Source organism: Balaenoptera ricei, chromosome 1 (genome assembly GCF_028023285.1).
Source record: "Balaenoptera ricei isolate mBalRic1 chromosome 1, mBalRic1.hap2, whole genome shotgun sequence".
Lineage (NCBI taxonomy): Eukaryota > Metazoa > Chordata > Mammalia > Artiodactyla > Balaenopteridae > Balaenoptera > Balaenoptera ricei.
In genome coordinates this window covers 192,616,544-192,638,527 of record NC_082639.1, presented here as the reverse complement: position 1 = coordinate 192,638,527, position 21,984 = coordinate 192,616,544, and the positions used below count along the sequence as shown (strand labels likewise).

The 21,984-nt window shown below is 43.9% G+C and overlaps 1 protein-coding gene across 3 annotated transcripts in view; it reads right to left on the bottom strand.

Moving 5' to 3' along the window:
* The window catches only part of IPO9 (importin 9), a 53,819-nt gene that overhangs the window by 26,482 nt on the left and 5,353 nt on the right, over nt 1–21,984 (bottom strand). For all 3 annotated transcript variants that reach the window (XR_009506576.1, XM_059943343.1, XM_059943355.1), the window contains exons 2-13: nt 9,868–9,929; nt 9,559–9,645; nt 8,627–8,828; nt 5,841–5,929; nt 5,053–5,139; nt 4,428–4,547; nt 4,215–4,315; nt 3,971–4,029; nt 3,226–3,377; nt 2,446–2,544; nt 1,460–1,566; nt 949–1,088 (exon numbers count right to left, since the gene is read on the bottom strand). Coding sequence is in view for 2 of the 3 variants with exons in the window: in XM_059943343.1 (XP_059799326.1) it covers nt 949–1,088; nt 1,460–1,566; nt 2,446–2,544; nt 3,226–3,377; nt 3,971–4,029; nt 4,215–4,315; nt 4,428–4,547; nt 5,053–5,139; nt 5,841–5,929; nt 8,627–8,828; nt 9,559–9,645; nt 9,868–9,929 (1,305 nt within the window). In the remaining variant the exon portion in view is untranslated. The remainder of the gene's footprint in view (nt 1–948; nt 1,089–1,459; nt 1,567–2,445; nt 2,545–3,225; nt 3,378–3,970; nt 4,030–4,214; nt 4,316–4,427; nt 4,548–5,052; nt 5,140–5,840; nt 5,930–8,626; nt 8,829–9,558; nt 9,646–9,867; nt 9,930–21,984) is intronic.

Sequence of the window (21,984 nt, the reverse complement as noted above, 5' to 3'; positions counted from 1 at the left end):
ACGTGATTATACTATGTCCATTAGGTGCCAGGCACTGTGGGGCAAAAGGATATATTAGACATGGCTTGTACTCAAATATTTTACATTCTAGTAGAAGAAAGAAAACATATTTGTCAACCACAACATAATGCAGCACGTGGTAAATGCAGAATAAATAGGAACATGCTCAGTGGGTCCTGAGCTCTGGATGCTCAACCATTTTAATTCTGTGACTCCGGCCTGAGATGCCCTATAACAGCTGGCCTAAGGAGAAGTGGAGAACATTTTCCAATGGTTTAAGCTACCCAGAGGGCATCCTATGGAGAGGAAGCAGTGAGTGGACTGACACGGCATCGACGACGCAGGGGTCCCACGACTTAAGTACTCAGGGAGGAAGCAGAGACAGCACTGGGGGCTCTGAGGGTGAGAACAAGGCACGGAGATCGTCACACGGAGACAACGCCACCTCTCAGCCGCTGCCCTGCGGTGCTGAGAAATCAGGCTCACGTAGTCGAGGCTACTTTTTAAGGCTAGTAGCGAACGTGGACACGAGAACGGACACTCTAATCACGTAGACAGAAGAGCCTGAGAAGACTGACAAGCAGCACACAGAGAGGGTGAACCATACACAGGCTGCCTGAGGGCGCGGGGACTTTGCAATGACAGAGTCTGCACCGGAGTTCTCAAGGCAGAGCAGCCAAATCTGCACTCTATTCAGACTCCAGAAAACATCCGGGACTTGAGCGCTGATTGGGACAACAGTGTGAGAGAACAGCATGGAAGAACCATGAACAAGGCAATCCTAGCCTCTCAGTTGGTGAAGCTTGAGTCAAGGTCTCTGGGCAGTTTAGAGGTTCAGACGAGCTCAAGCTCTAGGGTGGAAGAAGAATGTTCACCCCGAGGTTTACCTGCCTAAGTGAACAACAGAACTGAGCTGATGGTGGGCCTAAGCATGGTGCTGAAACCTACCTGAGAGGTTGAGGTCTGCAAGGACAACGTTGGTCAGGAAGCCATGCATGTCGAAGGGGATCCTGCCATTCTTCACGCTGTCGGTGATGATGGACTTCACCGAGCCGAGGGCCAACATGCATGCCTCATGGATCTTCCACCTGCCAAAGGGACACCACAGCCTGCTCACACAAACCCACGGCCAAAGAGACAGACGCTTGTGGGAAGCCAATTCAGGAAAGGGCATTTCAGCACAGCCTGACCCCAAAGTGCATTGAGCTGCTCTTCCGATCTAAACCTAGAACTGAAAACAGTGTAATTTAATAATAACAGGTTTTTCTAATTAAAAACAAAGCAAAAGTCCTTCCTTTCAAACCTTTTTAAAACGGGGTAAAATAAAAGCATCTTAGCCAACTGTTTTAAGGATGGGAAGAACTGCTTTAAAACAGATAATGCAAAGCAAGGACGCGCCTGCCTCCGACCTGATGCCCAGAGCACGTCCCTCAGTGGGACGCCCGCCGCCCACTCTCACCAATGTCCAGTGTCGCCATTCTTGGTGTGCTCAGCTTCCTGTAAATGCCGAGTTGCTGCGGCGGCCAGGGCTGCTGCGCTCTCATTCTGGAAATCAGTGGCCACAGCCTGGTGGGAGGAGAGGCGCTAACAAATGTTTCTGTGCAAATTAAACTGCAAGCTTCATTGCACACTGAATGGTTCCAACTCCTTCACATACACACGGCTAAGCCCAATTAGGTACATTCAGAACACAGCCCCTAATTGCATTAAGGTCTCTACGTTAAAGTAGTATCCATATTTCCGCAGGGCCCGAGCACTGTGAAGCTCACGAAATGGACACCTCCCTTTGGCTACATTCAGCAGAGCCCAAGGGGTCAATGAGAGATTCAGCTTGGATGGCAGGGGACCAGATATTTATTCTCTGGGAGCCTGACTGTGGGAATACAAGGCTAATCTACTAGCTGAAACTTGGTGCGGTCTTTCCTAGGTGCCTTAGAAACACCACAGGATAACAAGGAGTGCTCACCAACAAGGAAACAACGAGAACAAGCCTCGCACCTGACAGGCGGCAGGTGGCAGCTTCTTCACAGACCCTCAGCCTGGAGACAGTCCTGTGCTCCAGTCAGAGCCAAAGAAACATGAGCAGCCATCTGGGTGTTCAACCTCTCAGCAATCGAAGTTTTTTTAATTTGCCAACCTCTAGTTTGTGCTACAGATTCTTGCTGAAGAGTGAATTAAACTGAAAAGTTCCTGATTCAACCACCCTTACTCATTAGAACACTATCCTCTGCACAATTTTTACACCTAATATTTACACGTAAATCAGAACTGGGAGCAATGACTTTGGAATTCCTGAGTCTCAGACTTCATTCGAGATGTTCTTCTTATCCCCCAAAAGTCTAAGACAAAGTCACCCAACAACACTGCTCAGCTTGGGTTAGAGATCTAGAAAGAAGAGGAATAGCTCAGGATCATTTGGCTGAAGTATCAAGGGGGCCCTCTTACCAGCAACAAGTCTTGGGCTGCGATCCTAACAGTATAGGAGAAAGTATCATCATCTTCATCTTCCACAAACTGCTGGGGGTTGGCTGTCCACACTTTGATCTGAAAGGATGATGAAGTTAGGTCTCTCTGAGGCTCCCATCTGGTCCATATGTTCCCTCTTTTCATCCACACACTGGAATGGTTCACCCTTTGGTTTTTGTCTTGAACAGAATGCTATTCTTTTTGATGCAGAGAAGCGAACCCTTTAATAAGCTGAGCAGCAAAGGCCGCTGCAGTAGGTGGCTGACTGCTGGCCCCTCCTACTGTAGTTGGCTGTTACCCCCAGGTACGTCAATTTGCTGAGTCTAGTAGGTCTGATGGGTATTTAATGGAAAATCATGTCCATTCTTGTGTTGTTCATACGAGACAGGCATTATCATATTTTTTAATGCTCTTTTCTGGTCTAATGATTCACCAACCAGGCTAATGATCTGCACTCTATTATATCTCACTATTTATAGAGAAAGGTAGGCTCTTCTGGATATCTGGGCCTTTGGTTGGCGGTCCTATAGATGTAAAAGTATTAGTACTCTGAAAGCCCAATTACCTAGTACAGGAGTTGATAAAACCCCAACACCCAGGGATTCGGCAATATAATGACATCAAAGCTTTCTGGAACTTCCCATGAAGTTACTTTTCAGGTGTCTATTTTTCAAAATCAGTTGGTCGCCTGACTTAGACCCCACATGCAGGCTGCACTCTCTGAATGCAAGCCGGTCACCGTCTCCCACACGTTGTTACCTGCTCCTCGGTGATCTGCATGTACAGGATGAGATAGTAAATCAACTCAGGCAAGGCCTTCTTGACAGTGCTTTTGAATTTGCTATTTTCCAGGAGAGCATGGACAAATTCAAAAATGCTAAAGACGAGATTTTCAAAGCCCAGGACTTCACCTACAGGAAACACACAAGAGAAGCTTTTAATAACAAGAAAGCAAAAGGAAAGCACAGATGCTGGAAAGGAACTACATCATCTCTGTAAGTTAATGAATAGTTAAAGCACTTGCTAATTATTATTCTCCAGGGAATGGAAGAAGGGGCTGAGGAGTCAAAGAAAGGAACTTGAGGCTATTAAGTACTCTTTGGTTTTTCAAGTAAAAGAATCAGGGAATTCCCTGGCGGTCCAGTGATTAGGACTCAGTGCTTTCACGGCCGAGGGTGTGGGTTCAATCCCTGGTCGGGGAACTAAGATCCCAAAAGCCATGCAGTGAGGCACCCCCCCCTCCAAAAAAAAAAGAATCAGAAACACTGAACACATTTTCCACTCAGAAATTCTACAATTTCATGAGACTTACACAAATGCCCATGAGGAACAGATCAATGATTTTCAACTTCTCATTTCCCCACATCTAATACACTTAGAGGAAACTCGGTGAGAGCACTCTCTTAATAGCATGAAGCCTCTAAGTTCCTGCCTCTGTTCTGTCTTTTCCTGGCTCCCTTTCCCACTAAGTGGTACACCTGTTAAGATTAGACACACCACATACCATCAGAATCCACAGGATCTTCTACTTCCTCTGTGTAATTTACTTCTGTCCTCACATAAGTACAATGAAGAGTAAAGAAACAGAATCTGGAGTCTGCTTTAGACATACTCTACAAGGGAATGCTGGACACTCCAACACTAGGAGTAGACATTTTAAGAAAGTGGAACCACATGAACATTAAGACCCAAAGCTAGATTCCCAACTATGGGGGTGGCAGGTCCCTTCAACCTTCTGGAAAGGATATAAAGCTGCACTTTCAGTTAGGGTGTTCCAAACAATAGGCAGAATTTGCTGCATGGAGGACACCATGTGCTTTGGGAAGTTTTTCACCAGGGCTGTCACTGCCTGAGAAGTTAAAGAGAAAAAACCCCAAGAGTTACAAGTGATATGGGAGAAAAATCACTGATTTCAGACCACTCTTCAAACCCCCAGCATCTCCATCGCAGTAAATGCTTACCTTCAGGACTTCCATCTTAAACCCGCTGTCAGACGTGGGGCCGTCTGGTATCTGGAGGGCCTGGACAAAGGCCTCTGTGAACTGCTGCACCACAGGGAAGATCAGGACTTTGGCCGCACCCTGGCGGCAGAAACCAAAGTCAGTACTGGATGCAGCCCGAATCACGGCTCACTGCATGCACCAAACACCGAGACCCATGCTGTTTCCAGACCCCTTCAGGCTCGGGCCTCAGTCAGAAGGTCGTGTCCCCAAGGTCACTGGGGGTGTCCCCAAGGCCTGCTGTGACCGTATCCAACACCGGCAGCCCCTCACCAGGAGCTTCTGCAAAGCTAGTACATAAGGCCAGCTTCTCAATCCCAGGGACTGGTGTTTTTCAGCTAGCTGGTTCCACATGGGAGACAGATAAAAGAGCAGTGAAGTTCTGGGTGATGACTAGCGTGAAAAGGATGCAGGAGGGGGTGTTAGAAAAACTAAGGCTCAGACGAAAGGAAACTAAGCTACATGCAGACGAGGAACTTAACCAGAACATTCACTGCACCCACAACACGGCGAGTGTCCGTCCCGGCGCTGCTGTGCTGAAGACCTCTAGGCAGGCCGTCTGTCACCAACCTAAAGGCTCACTCACCTTCTCCAGTTCCTCCATGTTACAGATCATATGGGCACACGTGGTAAAAATCTCCACGGCTCGGGAACGGGTTCGAATACCATACACCTGGAAACAAGTTACAGTGTAGCCATGAGACTGGTGGGCGTGCGTGCGTGCGTGCGCGCGTGTGTGTGACTAAACTGTGACTACTCAATCCTGACATGGGACTGGATCCCCTAGAGAGACAGGAAATGTCAATCACTCATGTCCAGGAAACAGACTTCTTCTGTAATCCAGAGAATGAAAGGCAGCACGATGTCAGAACTTATTAGAATCAGCCTTATATATAGGCCTCTGTGGGTTAATTTGACAAAAATACGAAGCTGGGTACGGCTTGAAACCCCAACACGGTCAACGTATTTCTTTCAAAACACAGCCCTTGGCTGGGGACGGAGAGGAGTAGGGAGCTTAACCAAAGGCATACAGAGTAAAGTAAGGGCTTATCGGGTGCAGTGCAGGGGTAGACTTGTTTCCAAGCACTCGGCTGAGGTGGGCCAGCTCGCGTGGGCTGCCTGGGGAGAGGCCAAGGCAGCACCCAGGCAGCAGGGTGAGATGTGAGGAGAGACTGCAGCTACTTCACTCTCTCATCACAGGTTGTCCTCGTAGTTGTAAGTGAAGGCCTGAGTATCATCCCAGCTCAGGCTTTGTCAGTTCCTGTCTTCAGGTTTGGGGATCGGCAGCCAACACAACGGGCTCCCCCTGAGCGGGGGCGGCCGGCCAGAGCCCGAGCAGCTCTGCCTGCTGGACGGCGCAGCTGAGACTCGTACCTCGGCCATGGTGAAGATCTTGTACATCTCTGGGAGAATGACAGGAGCAACCAGCGGCATCTGGGTGTCTGTGACTTCTCGAGTGAATTCTACAGAGAAGAAAGCCCCGCTTTACAAAGACATTCCGTGTGAAAATTGTTGAACTGCTTCTAGGCGGCACACAGGGAAAGACGCTGGCTGGGAGACTTACCCTGGCGTACGGAAGTAGTGCCAATCATTGGTTAGAAGGGAAAGAGAACGCAGAGATAAAGGAGAATACACGAGAGTAAGAAAGAAAACCTGTAACGGAACTGTGTCAAAATCCTCGTGAGGTTGCCTTAGGAAAATTTGGAATTAATCTAGTTTGTGCCCGCTGTCACCATCCAGGTGCACTTGGAGGCGTCTCACCTTTGTTCCACTTTCAATACCCTGCCCAAGAAGCTGTTCTGACGCACACAGTAAAGTCTGTGCAGACTTACCTGGCTTGAGCTCCACCCTGCAGATGGGGACGATGCCTACTGACCTAGAGGTCAGGCCACTGTTCAGAGGAAGAGAAGGGGGTTTATACCCCGTGAAGGCGGCAAAGAGCACCCTGGCCGCGGAATGAGACTTGAGGAAGGTGAGGCAAATGTGGGTACTAGCTTTCCCTTCACTTCCAAAACCTCACAAGGCACCGAGACAGCAAGCAGGGCTCTGGATTGTGTCGCTGAGCATGGAATACAAGCCCTCGAGTCCCAGTGTCCTCTCATTTATCTGCTGCTTAACCAACCACATTCATTACTCTCATGATCATTCTTGATAGACTCAATTTATCAACACTTTACAAGCTTAAGTCCAAAATAAGTTTTCTGGAGTCACTCATCAGGTCAGAAAAAGCATGGGATGCCAGCGACATCAGTCTCCAAAGTTCCTTGAGAGCAAAGAGAAAGCTGAGGCTCATGGATCACTCATTTCAACTCCTGGCGGCTGTGTTTGCATTTCCTTCACACCATTAGCCTTAGCTGTCGTTTATAGACAGCTAAGTTTAATGGGAAGCCTTATTAAATTAGAGAGACTGGGACAGTACCTTAAACAGCCCTGACGAGAATCAGACCCATTCTCCTGCTGGGCTCCTGCCCACACACCAGTACCCTGCCCCCTGCACGCACACCTGAGCCGCAGCTGCCGGAGTGCGGCCCAGCCTCGCGTGAAGGCGCGTGGAGCAGCTATTTGGGAGTGGAGGCTGGCAGCGACCCACGTGCAGGAGAACACACACTTCCCCAGCTCTTTCCCTGTGGCTGACAGAAAAGTCTTCTCACGGAACAATGATTTCCTTAGTCAAGCACAACAAGGGCTCTTGAGCAAGCCAACTGTATATACAAATGTACAACTATTTTTTTCTCCAGGTTTTTAAAGAAGAAGCTGAACTTTGTGTTGGAAGACTGGAAGGGAATAGGCTTCCTTTCCTTAGTAGAAAACAGGTCTGTTAATTGATATTTTGGCATCATGAGCTTGTAAATAAAGAATCCTAGAAGGCTCATTCCACGGAGAGGGGTAGGAGAAGTCACCGGAATAATACGCCGTACAAGAGAAACAAGGGCGATAAGCAAGGCAGGGAACGTCTGGGCAAGGAGCATTTGACCTTTTCAGTAGGTCAGCTCTATGCCCTGAGCACCTGTCACATGTAATCAATAAAAATACACTGGGTGGTGCAAAAAGGCAGCTGGGGCACGGGAAGAGGGGGTCTGAAACAAAAGGAGAGGGGTGATTTGCTTTTGGACATAGAACTGGTATTATCTACTATCAATATTAGATGGACTAGTAAAATTGGGTCCAAATGCCCAAATCAGTTTAGTAAACTGACTGACACTCAGAAAAGGTTGAAGCGGCATTCCTAACTATGTATGAATACCTTTCAGGTAAGCTAGCGGATCACGGAGAAGGAGGTAAGACGGGTGAGACTTCCGCAAACTTATATAAACAGAAAGCAATGTGGTTTCTAACAGATCAGTACCCAGTGGCTAAGGTCCACATAAGGATTCCCTGAAAGCCAAGGAGAGCAGTGACCCCACATGGGGGACAGGAAGCAAGGCAGAATTTGCAAGAGACTGGGAGACTCAGGCCACACCTGGGGGTACTTAAGGACAGGTCCTGTGAGGGGCTGATAGGTCAGCCAAGCTTAGGAGAGCTGTTCACTAAGTCTCCTTGGACTCAAAGTCCAAGTATTTCTCTCAACCTCTCAGAACAGAAAGAAAGAAAAGACACCAAAGACTACATATTTTTCTAAGCTGGCCAAACGAAGATCAGGATTGTAGAGTGGGACTGTTTTTATCTTTTCTTATATCTCCATAAAAATTCAACTTGACTATTCTTAACTTTGCCTTGGTTGAACCAAGTAGAAAAATAATATATAATAATGATGATAATCATAATGGCTAAAATCCACTGTGTGCTACCACAGGTCACTTTACATAGACTAGCTCACTATACCACCAAATGTTCCTTTGAGGTGGATACCATCATTACCTGAATTTTACGCACAAGGAAACTCAAAGCTCAAGAGACGAAGTAGGTTGGGTCAAGGTTAAGCCAGACTGTGAACTGAAGTCTGCGTGCTTCACCGCCACACGTGACTCTTCCCTGAGTGGGAAGGGCTGGCAGCGGCAGAAGCACACCACCAACCTCGTCCCCTGGGAAGGGTCACTGATTCGGGAGGACAGCCATGGAGGTGGGAGCTGGGAGGTGGGAGCTGGGAGCCGGGAGGAGGCGCAGCAGGGAGGGCGACGCGTGGGGTCCAAGGAGCAAAAGCAGGGGACGGTTTCCAATACCTGTAAGCACTCGCATGGCGCCGTGGACTGCGTTTAAGTCTCCGCTCACCAGCATCCCCATGAGCAGGTTGAAGAGCTGGGGCCAGGCTTCGGGCCAGTCCCAGTGAGCGATGGCTGAGACCGCATAGGCCACGCTGGAGCGCACCTTGCTTATCGACTCTCTCAAGCCATTGGGCAATAGCTCCCGGATGACAATTTTTGCCTGGAGAGGAGAAAAGCCCACCTGCCCTTAGACCAGGTTATAAAGTGAGCGGCAGAGTCCTATCCAGTTCATGTGCTGGAAAAGCAATGTGTACAAGACACTGCATATCTATGGAAAACTCCAATACACCAACTGGACAAGTAATTCATCCAGAGAGTTTAACTATGGTCTCTAAACTTACGCTGTCCATTATGGTAGCCACCAGCTACATGCGGCCATTTCAATGTACATTAATTAAAATTAAATGAAGTTAACAATTCAGCTCATCAGTTGCCCTAGCCACGTTTTAAGTGCTCAGCACCCGCACGTGACCAGCAGCTGTCCTGGACAGCACAGACACAGAACGTTTCCACAACGGCAGGAAGCTCCAATGGACGGTGCTGCTCTAGACCTTATACCTCGGAATTTCCTGGGGGCCCAGCGTGGTTGCACAGTACTGGACTAAGCAGAAACATTACTTCATGTAACCCTCAAACAACTCTCTAAAGGGGGAATTTTATATGTAGGAAATTGAAGCTTACAAGTTAAAATATTTTTTGAGTATTTCATAGCTAGTAAAAGGCAAACTGGCGCCTGCACCCAGGTCCGCCTGGCACTCGAGCTCTCTCATCTATAACATGGCTCCCACAGTGCCAGCTACCAGTCACTCCACGGCCTTCTGATAGCTCCTCGTGGTCAGAGAACGGCCCGCACATCTCCACAGGCAGACAAGTCGAGTACCTCTCCTCACCCTTTCTGTGGTCTCAGGAGGCCTGAACCTCTCCGACTGGGCACACCAGTGAGTCTCCACGTACTGTTTCAAGATGACTGATGCCAGCTGTGAAAAGAGTAAGCCAAGGAGCACAGCAAGAAAAGGACTCTCTTCACACATACAAACCATACACACGGCCCGATATATTCATCTGAAGTCTATCTAAATCTGGTATAAAATTCTAAGTTATTTATAAAGTGGCCTTATTCTTTCACTTTCCCATAAGAAAGTTTCACCACCAAGTAAAGGGAAATTACTTATAAACTGGGCCAATCAGTCTCGACTTACCTGACGGATCGCCAATGCCCCCTGGGGATCTACGGTCAGCTCTGCCAGGTGAACACCAAATTCTGGAAGGGAAAAGTCTATTGTGAGTCCAAAAGCGCCCAGGAAAGCCATAGCGGTTTACTGAGCTCTAACCCTGATGCCAACAGGAAAGATTTCAGAGGAGCTTGATTCAGTGGCTCCAAGAGTGCTGATGACTGCTCAGATTGGCTCCTCTAAGCAAGAGAAGCAGGGCAGGGCTGCTCGCGATGAACAGTCCAGCACCTCTCACTTCCTCCAATCGCTGCACAGCCGTCTTGCCTTCCAAGGTAGCGATGCACATAGTATCTAACCAAAAACCACTGCTATCTAACCCCAAAGGAAAATTAAAAGGTGAGACTTCAGGAGTTGTCCAGATATACACCACCAGAGAAGAGATGATTAAGTCTAAGAAAATCTGGCCTTCACAGGCTTAGTCCTAAAAATACAACTGTCATAAGTGAGCAGTTTCTAACAAGCAACGTAAGCAGTAATCTCGAAATGCACATTGGGAGGCTACAAACAACTCTGACTCCCAAATTAAAATTTAGATCCTTCAATGAATCCCTATCAAAATCCCAATGACGTCTTTTTGCAGAAATAGAAAAACCCATCCCGAAATTCATATGGAATCTCAAGGGACCCCAAATAGCCAAAATAATCTTGAAAAAGAAGACCAGAACTGGAGGACTCACACAAATCTACAGCAATCAATACAGTGCGGTACTGACATAAAGACGGTCATACAGATCAACGGAACAGATCACTCAACGCGGAAAGAACAGTCTTTTCAACAAATGGTGCTGGGACAACTGGATATCCATGTGCGAAAGGAGTAAGTTGGACCCTTACCTCACACCATATACAAAAATTAACTCAAAATGGGTCAAGGACCTAATAAGGCCTAAAACAATGAAACTCTTAGAAGAAAACATAGGACAAAAGCTTCATGACATCATGACATTAGATTTGGCAATCATTTCTTGGATGTGACGCCAAAGGCACGGGTAACAAAAGAAAAACTAGACAAACTAGACTTCATGAAAATTAAAAAATGTTGTGCATCATAGGACACTATCAGCAGAGTAAAGCAGCTACCCACAGAATGGGAAAACTTGCAAATAGGTATGTAATAAGCTATTAACATCCAGTTATATAAAGAAATTCTATCACTCAACAACAACAAAATGACCCAACTAAATGATGGGCATAAGACTTGAATAGACATTTCTCCAAAGATATACGAAGGCCTAAAAGCACATGAAAAGATGCTCAACATCACTAATCATTAGGGAAATGAAAAGCAAAACTGAGGTACCACCTCACATACATTAGGATGGCCGCTATCAAAAAAACAGAAAACTGCCACTGGAGAGGATGTGGAGAAACTGGAACCCTTGTGCACTGTTAGTGAGAATGCAAAAGGGTACAGCCGCTGTGGAGAACAGTACAGCGCTGGCTCCTTAAAAATTTTTAAATAGAATTACTATATGATCCAGCAAATTCCACTTACGGATATATACCCGAAAGAAATGCAAGCAGTGCCTTGAAGAGATATTTATTTGTATGCCATGTTCACAGCAGCATATTTCATAATAGCTAAAATGTGGAAGCAACCCAAGTGACCATCGACAGATGAATGGCTAAGCAAAATGTGGTCTATATGTACAATGGAATTTTTTTTTTAAATAAATTTATTTATTTATTTTTGGCTGTGTTGGGTTTTCGTTTCTGTGCGAGGGCTTTCTCCAGTTGCGGCGAGTGGGGGCCACTCTCCATCGCGGTGAGTGGGCCTCTCACTGTCGCGGCCTCTCCCGCTACGGAGCACAGGCTCCAGATGCGCAGGCTCAGTAGTTGTGGCTCATGGGCTTAGTTGCTCCGTGGCATGTGGGATCTTCCCAGACCAGGGCTCGAACCCGTGTCCCCTGCATTGGGAGGCAGATTCTTAACCACTGTGCCACCAGGGAAGCCCTGTACAATGGAATATTACTCAGCCTTTAAAAGGAAGGAAATTCTGCAATAGGCTAAAACAACTGCTCTAATGGATGAACCCTGAGGACAGTACGCGAAGTGGAACAAGCCAGTCACAAAAAGACAAGTACGTATGTACCCACTTACATGAGGTACTTACAGTAGTGAAAATCATAAAGACAGAGAGTAGAATGGTGACTGCCAGAGGCTGGGGGAGGGGGAATTGGAAAGGTACTGTTTAACGAGTATTGAGTTTCAGTTTTACAAGAAGAAATGGGGATAGTTGGCAGTGAGGGCTGTACAACAATGTGAATGTATTTAATACCACTGAACTGTGCACTTCAAGAAGGTTAAGATGATAAATTTTATATTAAGTGTATTTTACCACAAGAAAAAAAGTTTGAATTTAGATCTAATTTATACTTGCAAAGGAGTAAATTATCAAATATGTATTTGTGAAAAGAGGAAGCAGAATGTAAGACCAAGAGCGCATCCTAATTTTCGCATCTTGCCTTCCAGGGCTGCGCGATCCAATATGGCAGCCATCAGCTACAAGTGGCTACTGAGGACCTGAAATGCGGCCTCCGAGAACTGACATGTGCTGGAAATGTAAGACATGCACCAGACTGCAAACGCAGTATGAAACAAAATACTGTGGAATATTTTAGTAAAGTTTATATCGATTACATATTGAAATAATACACTGCATACATTTGGTTAAATGATTACAGTATTAAAAATGAATTTTACCTGTTTCTTTTTTACCCTTTAGCTACTAGATGATTAAAACGTTCATGTGACTCATTCTTCCTACTGGACAGCACTTTTTTGAGAATGGACAGCAGCTTTCAGAACTACTTGGTCGTGGCAGGTGCACAGGTTACAACAGGCTCACCATCCCACTTGAGAGCTATGATCAGTGGGGTTAAAACCTGGGCCCTGAGCTGCTGTGACAATCTCTATCCAAATTCCAATGGCGCTTTCCACAGAAACAGAACAAACAATTCTAAAATCAGCATGGAACCACAAATGACCCAAACAGCCAAAGTAATCCTGAGAAAGAATAAAGTTAGAGGCATCACGCTCCCTGATTTTAAATTGTATTACAAAACTGTAGTAATCAAAACAGTGTGGTATTGGCATAGAAACAGACATACAGATCAATGGAAGAGAATACAGAGCGTAAAAATAAACCCACACATACATGGTCAGTTAATTTATGACAAAGGAGCCAAAAATATACAATGGGGAAAGGAGAGACTCTTCAACAAATGGTGCTGGGAAAACTGAACAGCCACATGCAAAAGAATGAAACTGGACCACTATCTCACACCATACACAAAAATCAATTCAAAATGGATTAAAGATTTGAATGTAAAAGACCTGAAATCATAAAACTCCTTGAAGGAACCACAGGCAGTAAGTTCCTTGACATTGGTTTTGGTGATTTTTTTTTCATTGACACCAAGATTAAAGGCAACAAAAACAAAAACAAAAACAAAAACAAGTGGGACTACATCAAACTAAAAAGCTCTGCACAACAAAGGAAACCATCAACCAAATACAAAAGCAACCTACCGAATGGGAGAACATATTTGCAAATCATGTATCTGTTAAGGGTTTAATATACAAAATATATGAAGAACTCATACAATTCAATAGCAAATAAAACTGGATTTTAAAATGGGCAGAGGACCTGAATATACACTGTTCTAAAGACCTAGAGATGGCCAACAGACACATGAAAAAGATGCTGAACAACGCCAATTATCAGGGAAATGCAAATCAAAATCACAATGAGATAAACTCACACCTGTCACAATGGCTATTATCAAAAAGGTAAGCAATAACGGGACTTCCCTCGTGGTGCAGGGGATAAGACAGGGGGTGTGGGTTCGATCCCTGGTCAGGGAACTAGATCCCACATGCATGCCATAACTAAGAGTTCGCATGACACAACTAAGTAGCCCTGGAGCCACAACTAAGGAGCCTGCCTGCCACAACTAACACCCAGCACAACCAAATAAGTAAATAAATACATATTAAAAAAAAAAAAGGATAAGCGATAACAAGTGTTGACAAGAATGTGCAGAAAAGGGAACCTTTGTGCATTGTTGGTGGAAATGCAAAATGGTGCAGCCACTATGAAAAACAGTAAGGAGGTTCCTCAAAAAATTAAAAATAGAGCTACCATTTAAGGCAGCAATTCCACTTCTGGGTGTTTATCCAAAGAAAACGAAAACACTAACTCAAAAAGATATATGCACCTCGTGTTCATCGCAGTACTATTTACAATAGCCAAGAGATGGAAACAACCCAAGTGTCCACCGATAGGTGAGTGCATAAAGAATATGTACGTGGTATGTATGTATATGTATGTGAGTACAGATACACACACGCACACACACACACACAAAATGGGATATTAGTTAACCACAAAGAAGAATGAAATCTTGCCACTTACAACACTACAGATGGACCTTGAGGGCATTATGCTAAGTAAAGTAAGTCAGACAGAGAAAGACAAATACCATATGATCTCACTTATATGTGGAATTTAAAACAAACAAAACAAAACAAAACAAACAAGCTCACAAACACAGAGAACACAATGGTGGTTGCCAGAAGCTAGAGATGGCGGGGTGGGCAAAATGGGTGAAGAGAGTCAAAAGGTATAAATTTCCAGTTATAAAATAAGTCACGTGGAAGTAACGTGCAGCATGTCAACTACAGTTAATAATACCGTGTTGCATATTTGAAAAGTTGCTGAGACTAGATCTTAGAAGTTTTCATCACAAGAAAAACAAAAATTCCGTAACTAAAAAAAAAAAAAAAATCAGTTCTTGTGCTATTATTTTTATTGCCCATCATGAGTACATTGTTTGGCTTTCTTATCGACGTAACTAAAGTTACTTTCCATGGTAAGTGCTAACTATCATAATTAGATTCCACTGAAATAGCCATCCAAAGGGTATTTATGCAATACAAAAGCTTAATATCAGGAAAAAGTTGTTCCAGGCAATGTTCCATGTTCAAGGCTTATCCAGGTAAGCAGGTGAAAAACTACTGAAAATGATCTATGCCTATTATTAAAATTAATTAATTAATTTTTGGCTGTGTTGGGTCTTCATTGCTGCGTGCAGGCTTTCTCTAGTTGCGGCGAGAGGGGGCTACTCTTCATTGCAGTGCAGAGGCTTCTCATTGTGGTGGCTTCTCTTGTTGTGGAGCACGGGCTCTAAGCACGCGGGCTTCAGTAGTTGTGGCACGCAGGCTCAGTAGTTATGGCTTGTGGGCTCTAGAGTGCAGGCTCAGTAGTTGTGGCACACAGGCTTAGTTGCTCCGCGGCATGTGGGATCTTCCCGGAACAGGGCTCAAACCCGTGTGCCCTGCATTGGCAGGCAGATTCTTAACCACTGCGCCACCAGGGAAATCCCTATGCCTATTTTTTTTTAATTTTATTTATTTATTTATTTATTTTTAAATGAAATGTATCTGATTTAGTTAAGATTTCCTCTCTTTTAAATTTATTTATTATTATTTATTTATTTTTTGGCTGTGTTGGGTCTTCGTTTCTGTGCGAGGGCTTTCTCTAGTTGTGGCAAGCGGGGGCCACTCTTCATCGCGATGCGCGGGTCTCTCACTATCGCGGCCTCTCCTGTTGCAGAACACAGGCTCCAGACGCGCAGGCTCAGTAGTTGTGGCTCACGGGCTCAGCTGCTCCGCGGCATGTGGGATCTTACCAGACCAGGGCTCGAACCCGTGTCCCCTGCATTGGTGGGCTGATTCTCAACCACTGCACCACCAGGGAAGCCCCCTATTTTTTTTAATGTTTAATTTTGAAATAATTTTTAGACTGAAAGTAGTTTCCTCCAATGCGTGACAGTCTTATTCTTTCCTTGTCTTCTATGACCCGACCACTTTTGATAAGTAATGGTCAGTATTTTGTAGAACACATCTTGATGTTCATTCGACTGATGTCTCCTCACGATCAGATTGAGGTTATTCATTTTTGGCAAGAATATCAGGGAAGTGGTGCTGTGTCCTTAGCATATCATAATGTTGATAAATTTTCTTATTGGTAATGTTAACCATGACCACTTGGTACTGTGGGGTCTGCTGGATTTTCCACGGTAAAGGTACTGTCTCTCCCTTTACAAATGACAAAAATCTTCAGAGAGATGCTTTGAGATTATGTTCATATCCTGTTTCTCTTCAAACACTCACTGATTGATTTTAGCACCCATCTGTGGATCCTGCCTGCAACAATTATTACTGTGTTGTTTGTCCCGTGGTGCTTTTGTATTTCTTATTCTCTTTACACTTACTAATTACTTGCAATTCTTTTGTAAGGAAGCACTGTCCTGTCTCCTTTATTTATTTCGACCCGTGTGGACACATGCTTACTCATTTCACTCCATGAGTTTTAACCCAACACTCTCATTATTTGTTCTGTTGCTCAGCTGTTCCACTGTGGCCATCAGCACACCTTCTTGCAGGCCTTTCCACATGCTCCCATCGTTTTTCAAGCCCTTCCTTACATTCTGTTCTCACAGGATATTCTAGGCTCACCTTGTATTTTCTCTGCCTAAACCCTGGTATCAACTTTTCCTCCAAGGAGCCCTGGTGCTTTTTAGTGGAGAATGCTATTTAGAAATCAAGATCTGGGCGCTAGGTGTGCTCACTGCTTCTGGGATGTCACTGCTCCTAGGCCCCCTCAGAGAACAGCACTACGACATATATGTATGCATACTAACCTATGCTTACACATACATCTGTCCATCCATCCGCCTGCCAATCCATCCATCTATCTACTGATAACTCAAATGCCAATCCAATATCTCAAGGTTCACTCTGCTTGTCCTCCTTATTTGTAATGCTTTCTCTGATAGTGATAAATCTGGCTCTCATTATCTACAATAAAATTACTTATTTGTTCAATCTTAGTATACACAGAAACTAATTACAGAACTATTAACACATACTCCTGTGAAAAACAGATATATTAAGTGGAGTATAATTTCTGTGTACAGTTCTTTTTGACTTGAGTCTTACAATATGCAGTCAAAATACTATTTTCCAGGGACTTCCCTGGTGGTGCAGTGGTTAAGAATCCACCTGCCAATGCAGGGTACACGGGTTCAAGCCCTGGTCCAGGAAGATCCCACATGCCGTGGAGCAACTAAGCCCATGCATCATAGCTACTGAGCCTGCGCGTCGCAACTACTGAAGCTCGAGCACCTAGAGCCCGTGCTCTGCAACAAGAGAAGCCACCGCAATGAGAAGCCCAGGCACCACACTGAAGAGTAGCCCCTGTTCACAACTAGAGAAAGCCCGTGAGCAGTAACAAAGACCCAATGCAGCCAAAGATAAATAAAATTTAAAAAACAAAAAACCAAAATACTATTTTCCAAAGTTACTTAGGTTAGTTCTTTCCTCCCACAACACCTAGTAGTAGTTACACTGTTCATCTGTAATACAGTTAGGTTCATTTGTTACTAATTGTACCCTTCCATTGTTTGATTTTAATTATTAACTTATTTTGGGGGGTATGTAAAACTTTATTATGATTCTCAGAGTTAAAGCTACACAAAAAGGCACATTCCAAGAAGCACTGCTCCCTCCTCATCCCTATTAACTTCCTTCCATCCTGTCCCCAGCCACTCCATGTAGGTAACCAATCAGTTTCTCGTTTATCTTTTCTGTAATTCTTTTGCATAAACAAGCAGATACATGTGTATTTTCTTGCACCCTCTTGTTTACATGAAAAGTAGTATATTATACTCTTTTGCACTTTGCTTTTTTCAGTTAACATTATAATCTGGAAACCATTCCAAAACAGTTCCTCAAGATTCCTTATTCTTTTTTACGGCTGCATAATATACCACTGTATGGATACACATACATTTTCAGCCATTTTCCTATATATGGGCAGTTAGACTGCTTCCAATTATTGTGTTTTTATAAACAACGTTGCAGTAAATAATAGTGTGCAGTATGTATTTTTATATTGTTAAATGTATATCTTCAGGGTAGATTCCCAGAAGTGGGACTGCTGGGTCAAAATTAAGTGCATTTGCCCAACATAGCCATAAATAAATAAATAAATAAATTTTAAAAAAAAAAGAAAAAAAGAAAAGTGCCTCTTATTAAAAAAAAAAAAAAAGTAAGTGCATTTGTACTGTTGTCAGGTGTGGCCAAATTTCCCTCAAGAAGGACTGCACCAATGTGCATTCCCACTAGCACTGTTAAAGAGTGTTTCTCCAGGACTTCCCTGGTGGAGCAGTGGTTAAGAATCTGCCTGCCAATGCAGGGGACACGGGTTCGAGCCCTGGTCCGGGAAGATCCCACATGCCGCGGAGCAACTAAGCCCGTGCACCACAACTACTGAGCCTGCGCTCTAGAGCCTGCAAGCCACAGCTACTGAGCCTGCGTGCCACAACTACTGAGCCTGCGTGCCACAACTACTGAAGCCTGCACGCCTAGAGCCCATACTCTGCAACAAAGAGAAGCCACCGCAATGAGAAGCCCACGCACCGCAATAAAGAGTAGCCCCGGCTCGCCACAACTAGAGAAATCCCGCACGCAGCAATGAAGACCCAACGCAGCCAAAAATAAATAAATAAATTAAAAAAAAAAAAGTGTTTCTCCACAACCTCACCAACAGAATGTGCTTTAAAATTTTTGCCAGTCTGATAGAGGAGAAATGATATCTTAATGTTGTTTAATTTGTATTTCTCTAAATCATGAGTGACTTTAAACTATTTGTGTGTGTTTGAGTACCTTTTTAATGACACTTAAGAGGAGGGGTGATTTCTCTGTCCATTCCCCACCCCCTCATTTTTTTATTGAGGTTTTGGTCCTTTGTTTCTCAATTTTTAAGAGTTCTTTATATATTAAGGATATTATCCTTTTGTCTGTGGTATATGCTGTGAAAATTTCTCTCACTTTGTCAGCTGTCTTCTGACTTAAAAAAAATTTCATCTCTATTTATTTCTTCTGAGCTTGTTTTGAGATCCAAGTTTCTAATGTATAATTTCCCTTCTCCCTCAGGAACTCCTGTTCACATCTCTTGCATGGCAGGTCTGCTAGTAATGAAGCCCCTCAATTTTTGTTTGTCTGAGAGTCTTAATGCTTCAGTTTCGAAGGCTGATTTCAGTGGATACAGAATTCTAGGTGGTAATATTTTTCTATCATCACTTGAGATATCTCACTCCACTCTTCTCTTGCTTATATGGCTTCTGAAGAGCGGTCCAATGTAATTGTTAATTCTTGTTCCTCTGTGGGTAAGGTACTATTTTCCTCTGACTCCTTTCAAGATATATTCTCTTTGTCTTTGGTCTTCTGCAGTTTGAATATGATAGGCTTAGGTATAATTTTGTTTTGTTGGTACTGACTTTTTATATGGTTTTTTTAAAAATTTATTTTTATTTTATTTTATTTTAGGCTGCATTGGGTCTCCGTTGCTGCGTGCGGGTTTTTCTCTGGTTGCGGCGAGCAGGGGCTACTCTTCGTTGCAGTGCGCGGGCTTCTCATTGCGGTGGCGTCTCTTGTTGCAGAGCACGGGCTCTAGGCACACAGGCTTCAGTAGTTGTGGCTCACGGGCTCTAAAACGCAGGCTCAGTAGTTGTGGCGCACGGGCTTAGTTGCTCCGTGGCATGTGGGATCTTCCCGGACCAGGGATTGAACCCGTGTCCCCTGCACTGGCAGGCAGATTCTTAACCACTGAGCCACCAGGGGAGCCCTATATGGTGTTTTTTGTCATGAAAATTAAAATTTTAATGTAGTCAAATTTATCAATCTTTTACTGCCTCCGGATTTTGAGTCATAGTTAGAAAGCCTTTCTTTATGCCAAGGATAAAGAAAAATTCACCCATATTTTCTTCTAAAACTTTTATGGTTTCATGTTTTAAATATTTAGATTCCTAATCATTTGAAGCTAATTTTTTGTATGGTGTGAGATACTGATCTAATTCCAAATGGCTACCCAATTGTCCCAGCACCTTTATTAAAAGGTCCATCTTTACCCCAATGATTTGAGATGCCACCTTTATCAATACTACATTTCCATAGTTACTCGTGTCTACTTCTGGACTTTCTATTTTATTCCACAGTTCTATTTGCCTATTTGTGTGCCAGTGCCACACTGCTTATTTTAATTATAGAGGCTTTACATAATGTTTTAATGTCTGGTAGAACTAGTCTCTCCTCACAGTTTTCCTTTTTTGGTGTTTTTGGAGCTATTTCTCCCAAGCTTATTTTTCTATAAACTTCAGAATCAACCTTTCTCACTCATCTAGAATGCTGAGCTGCCCTATCCAAGGACAGCACACACCTTTCCTTTTCATGTCTGCTTTGAAGGCTTTCAGGCATGTTTAAAAAGTTTCCCCTAATACGTTTTTGCACGTTTCCTGTTAATTTTATTCCTAAGTATTTAATCTTTCTGTTGCTATTGTAAAGGGTTTTTAAAAAAACACCATTATATTTTCTAACCTTTTACTGTTTGTGTATATGAAGGCTACTGTTTTTTATATTTTAATTTTTTGTATTTTTAATTTATGCTACCTTACTGAATTCTTAGATTCTTAACTCTTTCTTATTACACCCTTATTTTAAGCTTCAGTTACTGATACAACCTTATGGCACCTATCATTTCACTCAGGAAAGGAGAATTTTCGCAAGACCACTGAAAAAGCCGCCACATTCTTTCTAAAGCATTTATTAAGCAATTAAATCACAAGCAAACACTTCACACCTGCAGAATTACCGCTAAAGATACTGAAATCCATTCTAATTCTTAGGGTTAATCTGGCTACTTCAGCCTCTGGTAAGTCTAAAAAACCCATTTTTAACAGAATAAACAGTAGGTGCCTACAACTCAAAGATATGGGAATCAACTTTCCAAATGGACTAAAACACAGATGAGTCAGACATAATTTAGGAAGACCTCCTGGATACCAACCAATGTTCAAGTTTAATGGAAAAAAGCACTCTAAAATGCATGTGTGGGGTCTTCCCTGGCGGTCCAGTGGTTAAGACTCCGAGCTTCCACTGCAGGGGGCATGGGTTCGATCCCTGGTCAGGGAACTAAGATCCTAGTATGTCGTGGCCAAAAAAAAAGAGAGAGAAAGAGCACTTGGAATGCTCTGTAAGGCTCCCAGACTTCCTCTGACTTCAGATACTTGGTGTGACAACGGATGCTAACTTTATGGCCCTAAGTCTGCTAAGAATGTCACCGTCTACCCAGGCTTAGCGCCCTGGATACTGTCAACCAATTCTGGTGAGCCTATATGAGGCCCTGCAGAATGACTATAAACATAGTCACAAATTACCTAGGCCACGCAGTACTTTCTTTTACAGCACTGTTTCAATAATTTTTGCATGGACCACTCTGATACACGTTTTTAATGTTCCTGCCAAGAGTACAATTTCTGGATCATCACTACAGGGACAAAGTAATGAGATCAAGATAAGCAAAATCTTTAATCATAAGGTGTGAAAAAGATACTGAGGTATAAAATAGGACTTTTTTGAGGAGGGTTTGAAACATGAGTGGAGACTATAAAGCTTAAACCAATCTGAATAATTTCCTCCCAATAAGCACAGATACTGCTGTCGGGTTCACGCCGAGGCTCACAGAAGGGAGAAGGAAGCAGGCCTTCTCCATCAGTCCACACTCCCACCGATCAGAAGAGTCATTACAGCAGGAAGACCAGGCAAACTCTACACAGGGGTCCTTTCTCATCAACCTGAGAACTTCAAGTTCACTCTTTTTAAAGAAAAGCTTAGTGTGAATACATGTTTTCCATTTGAGTGCCAGGAGGTGGTCGTACTCTGGTGAGGATCACAATAATTGGGAGCTCTTCATTCTAACATAATCTTTAAATTCATCTTGTCTAGGAACCTATCAAAGATCACACTCCAATTTCCACCAATCACCATGCTTCACACATCACTGAGATTGTAAAAGATGGTGAGAGTGAAAGATCATCAGATTAAGATCCATGTGGGAGTCCAGAAACCTAAGTCAGCCAGGGGATTCATACCCACAACAAGCATTACAGAATGGATTTTCTCTGAAAGTTGATTTCCTCCACGTAGGAAAGTAGAAGCTTGAAAGTTCGAAAAACATGA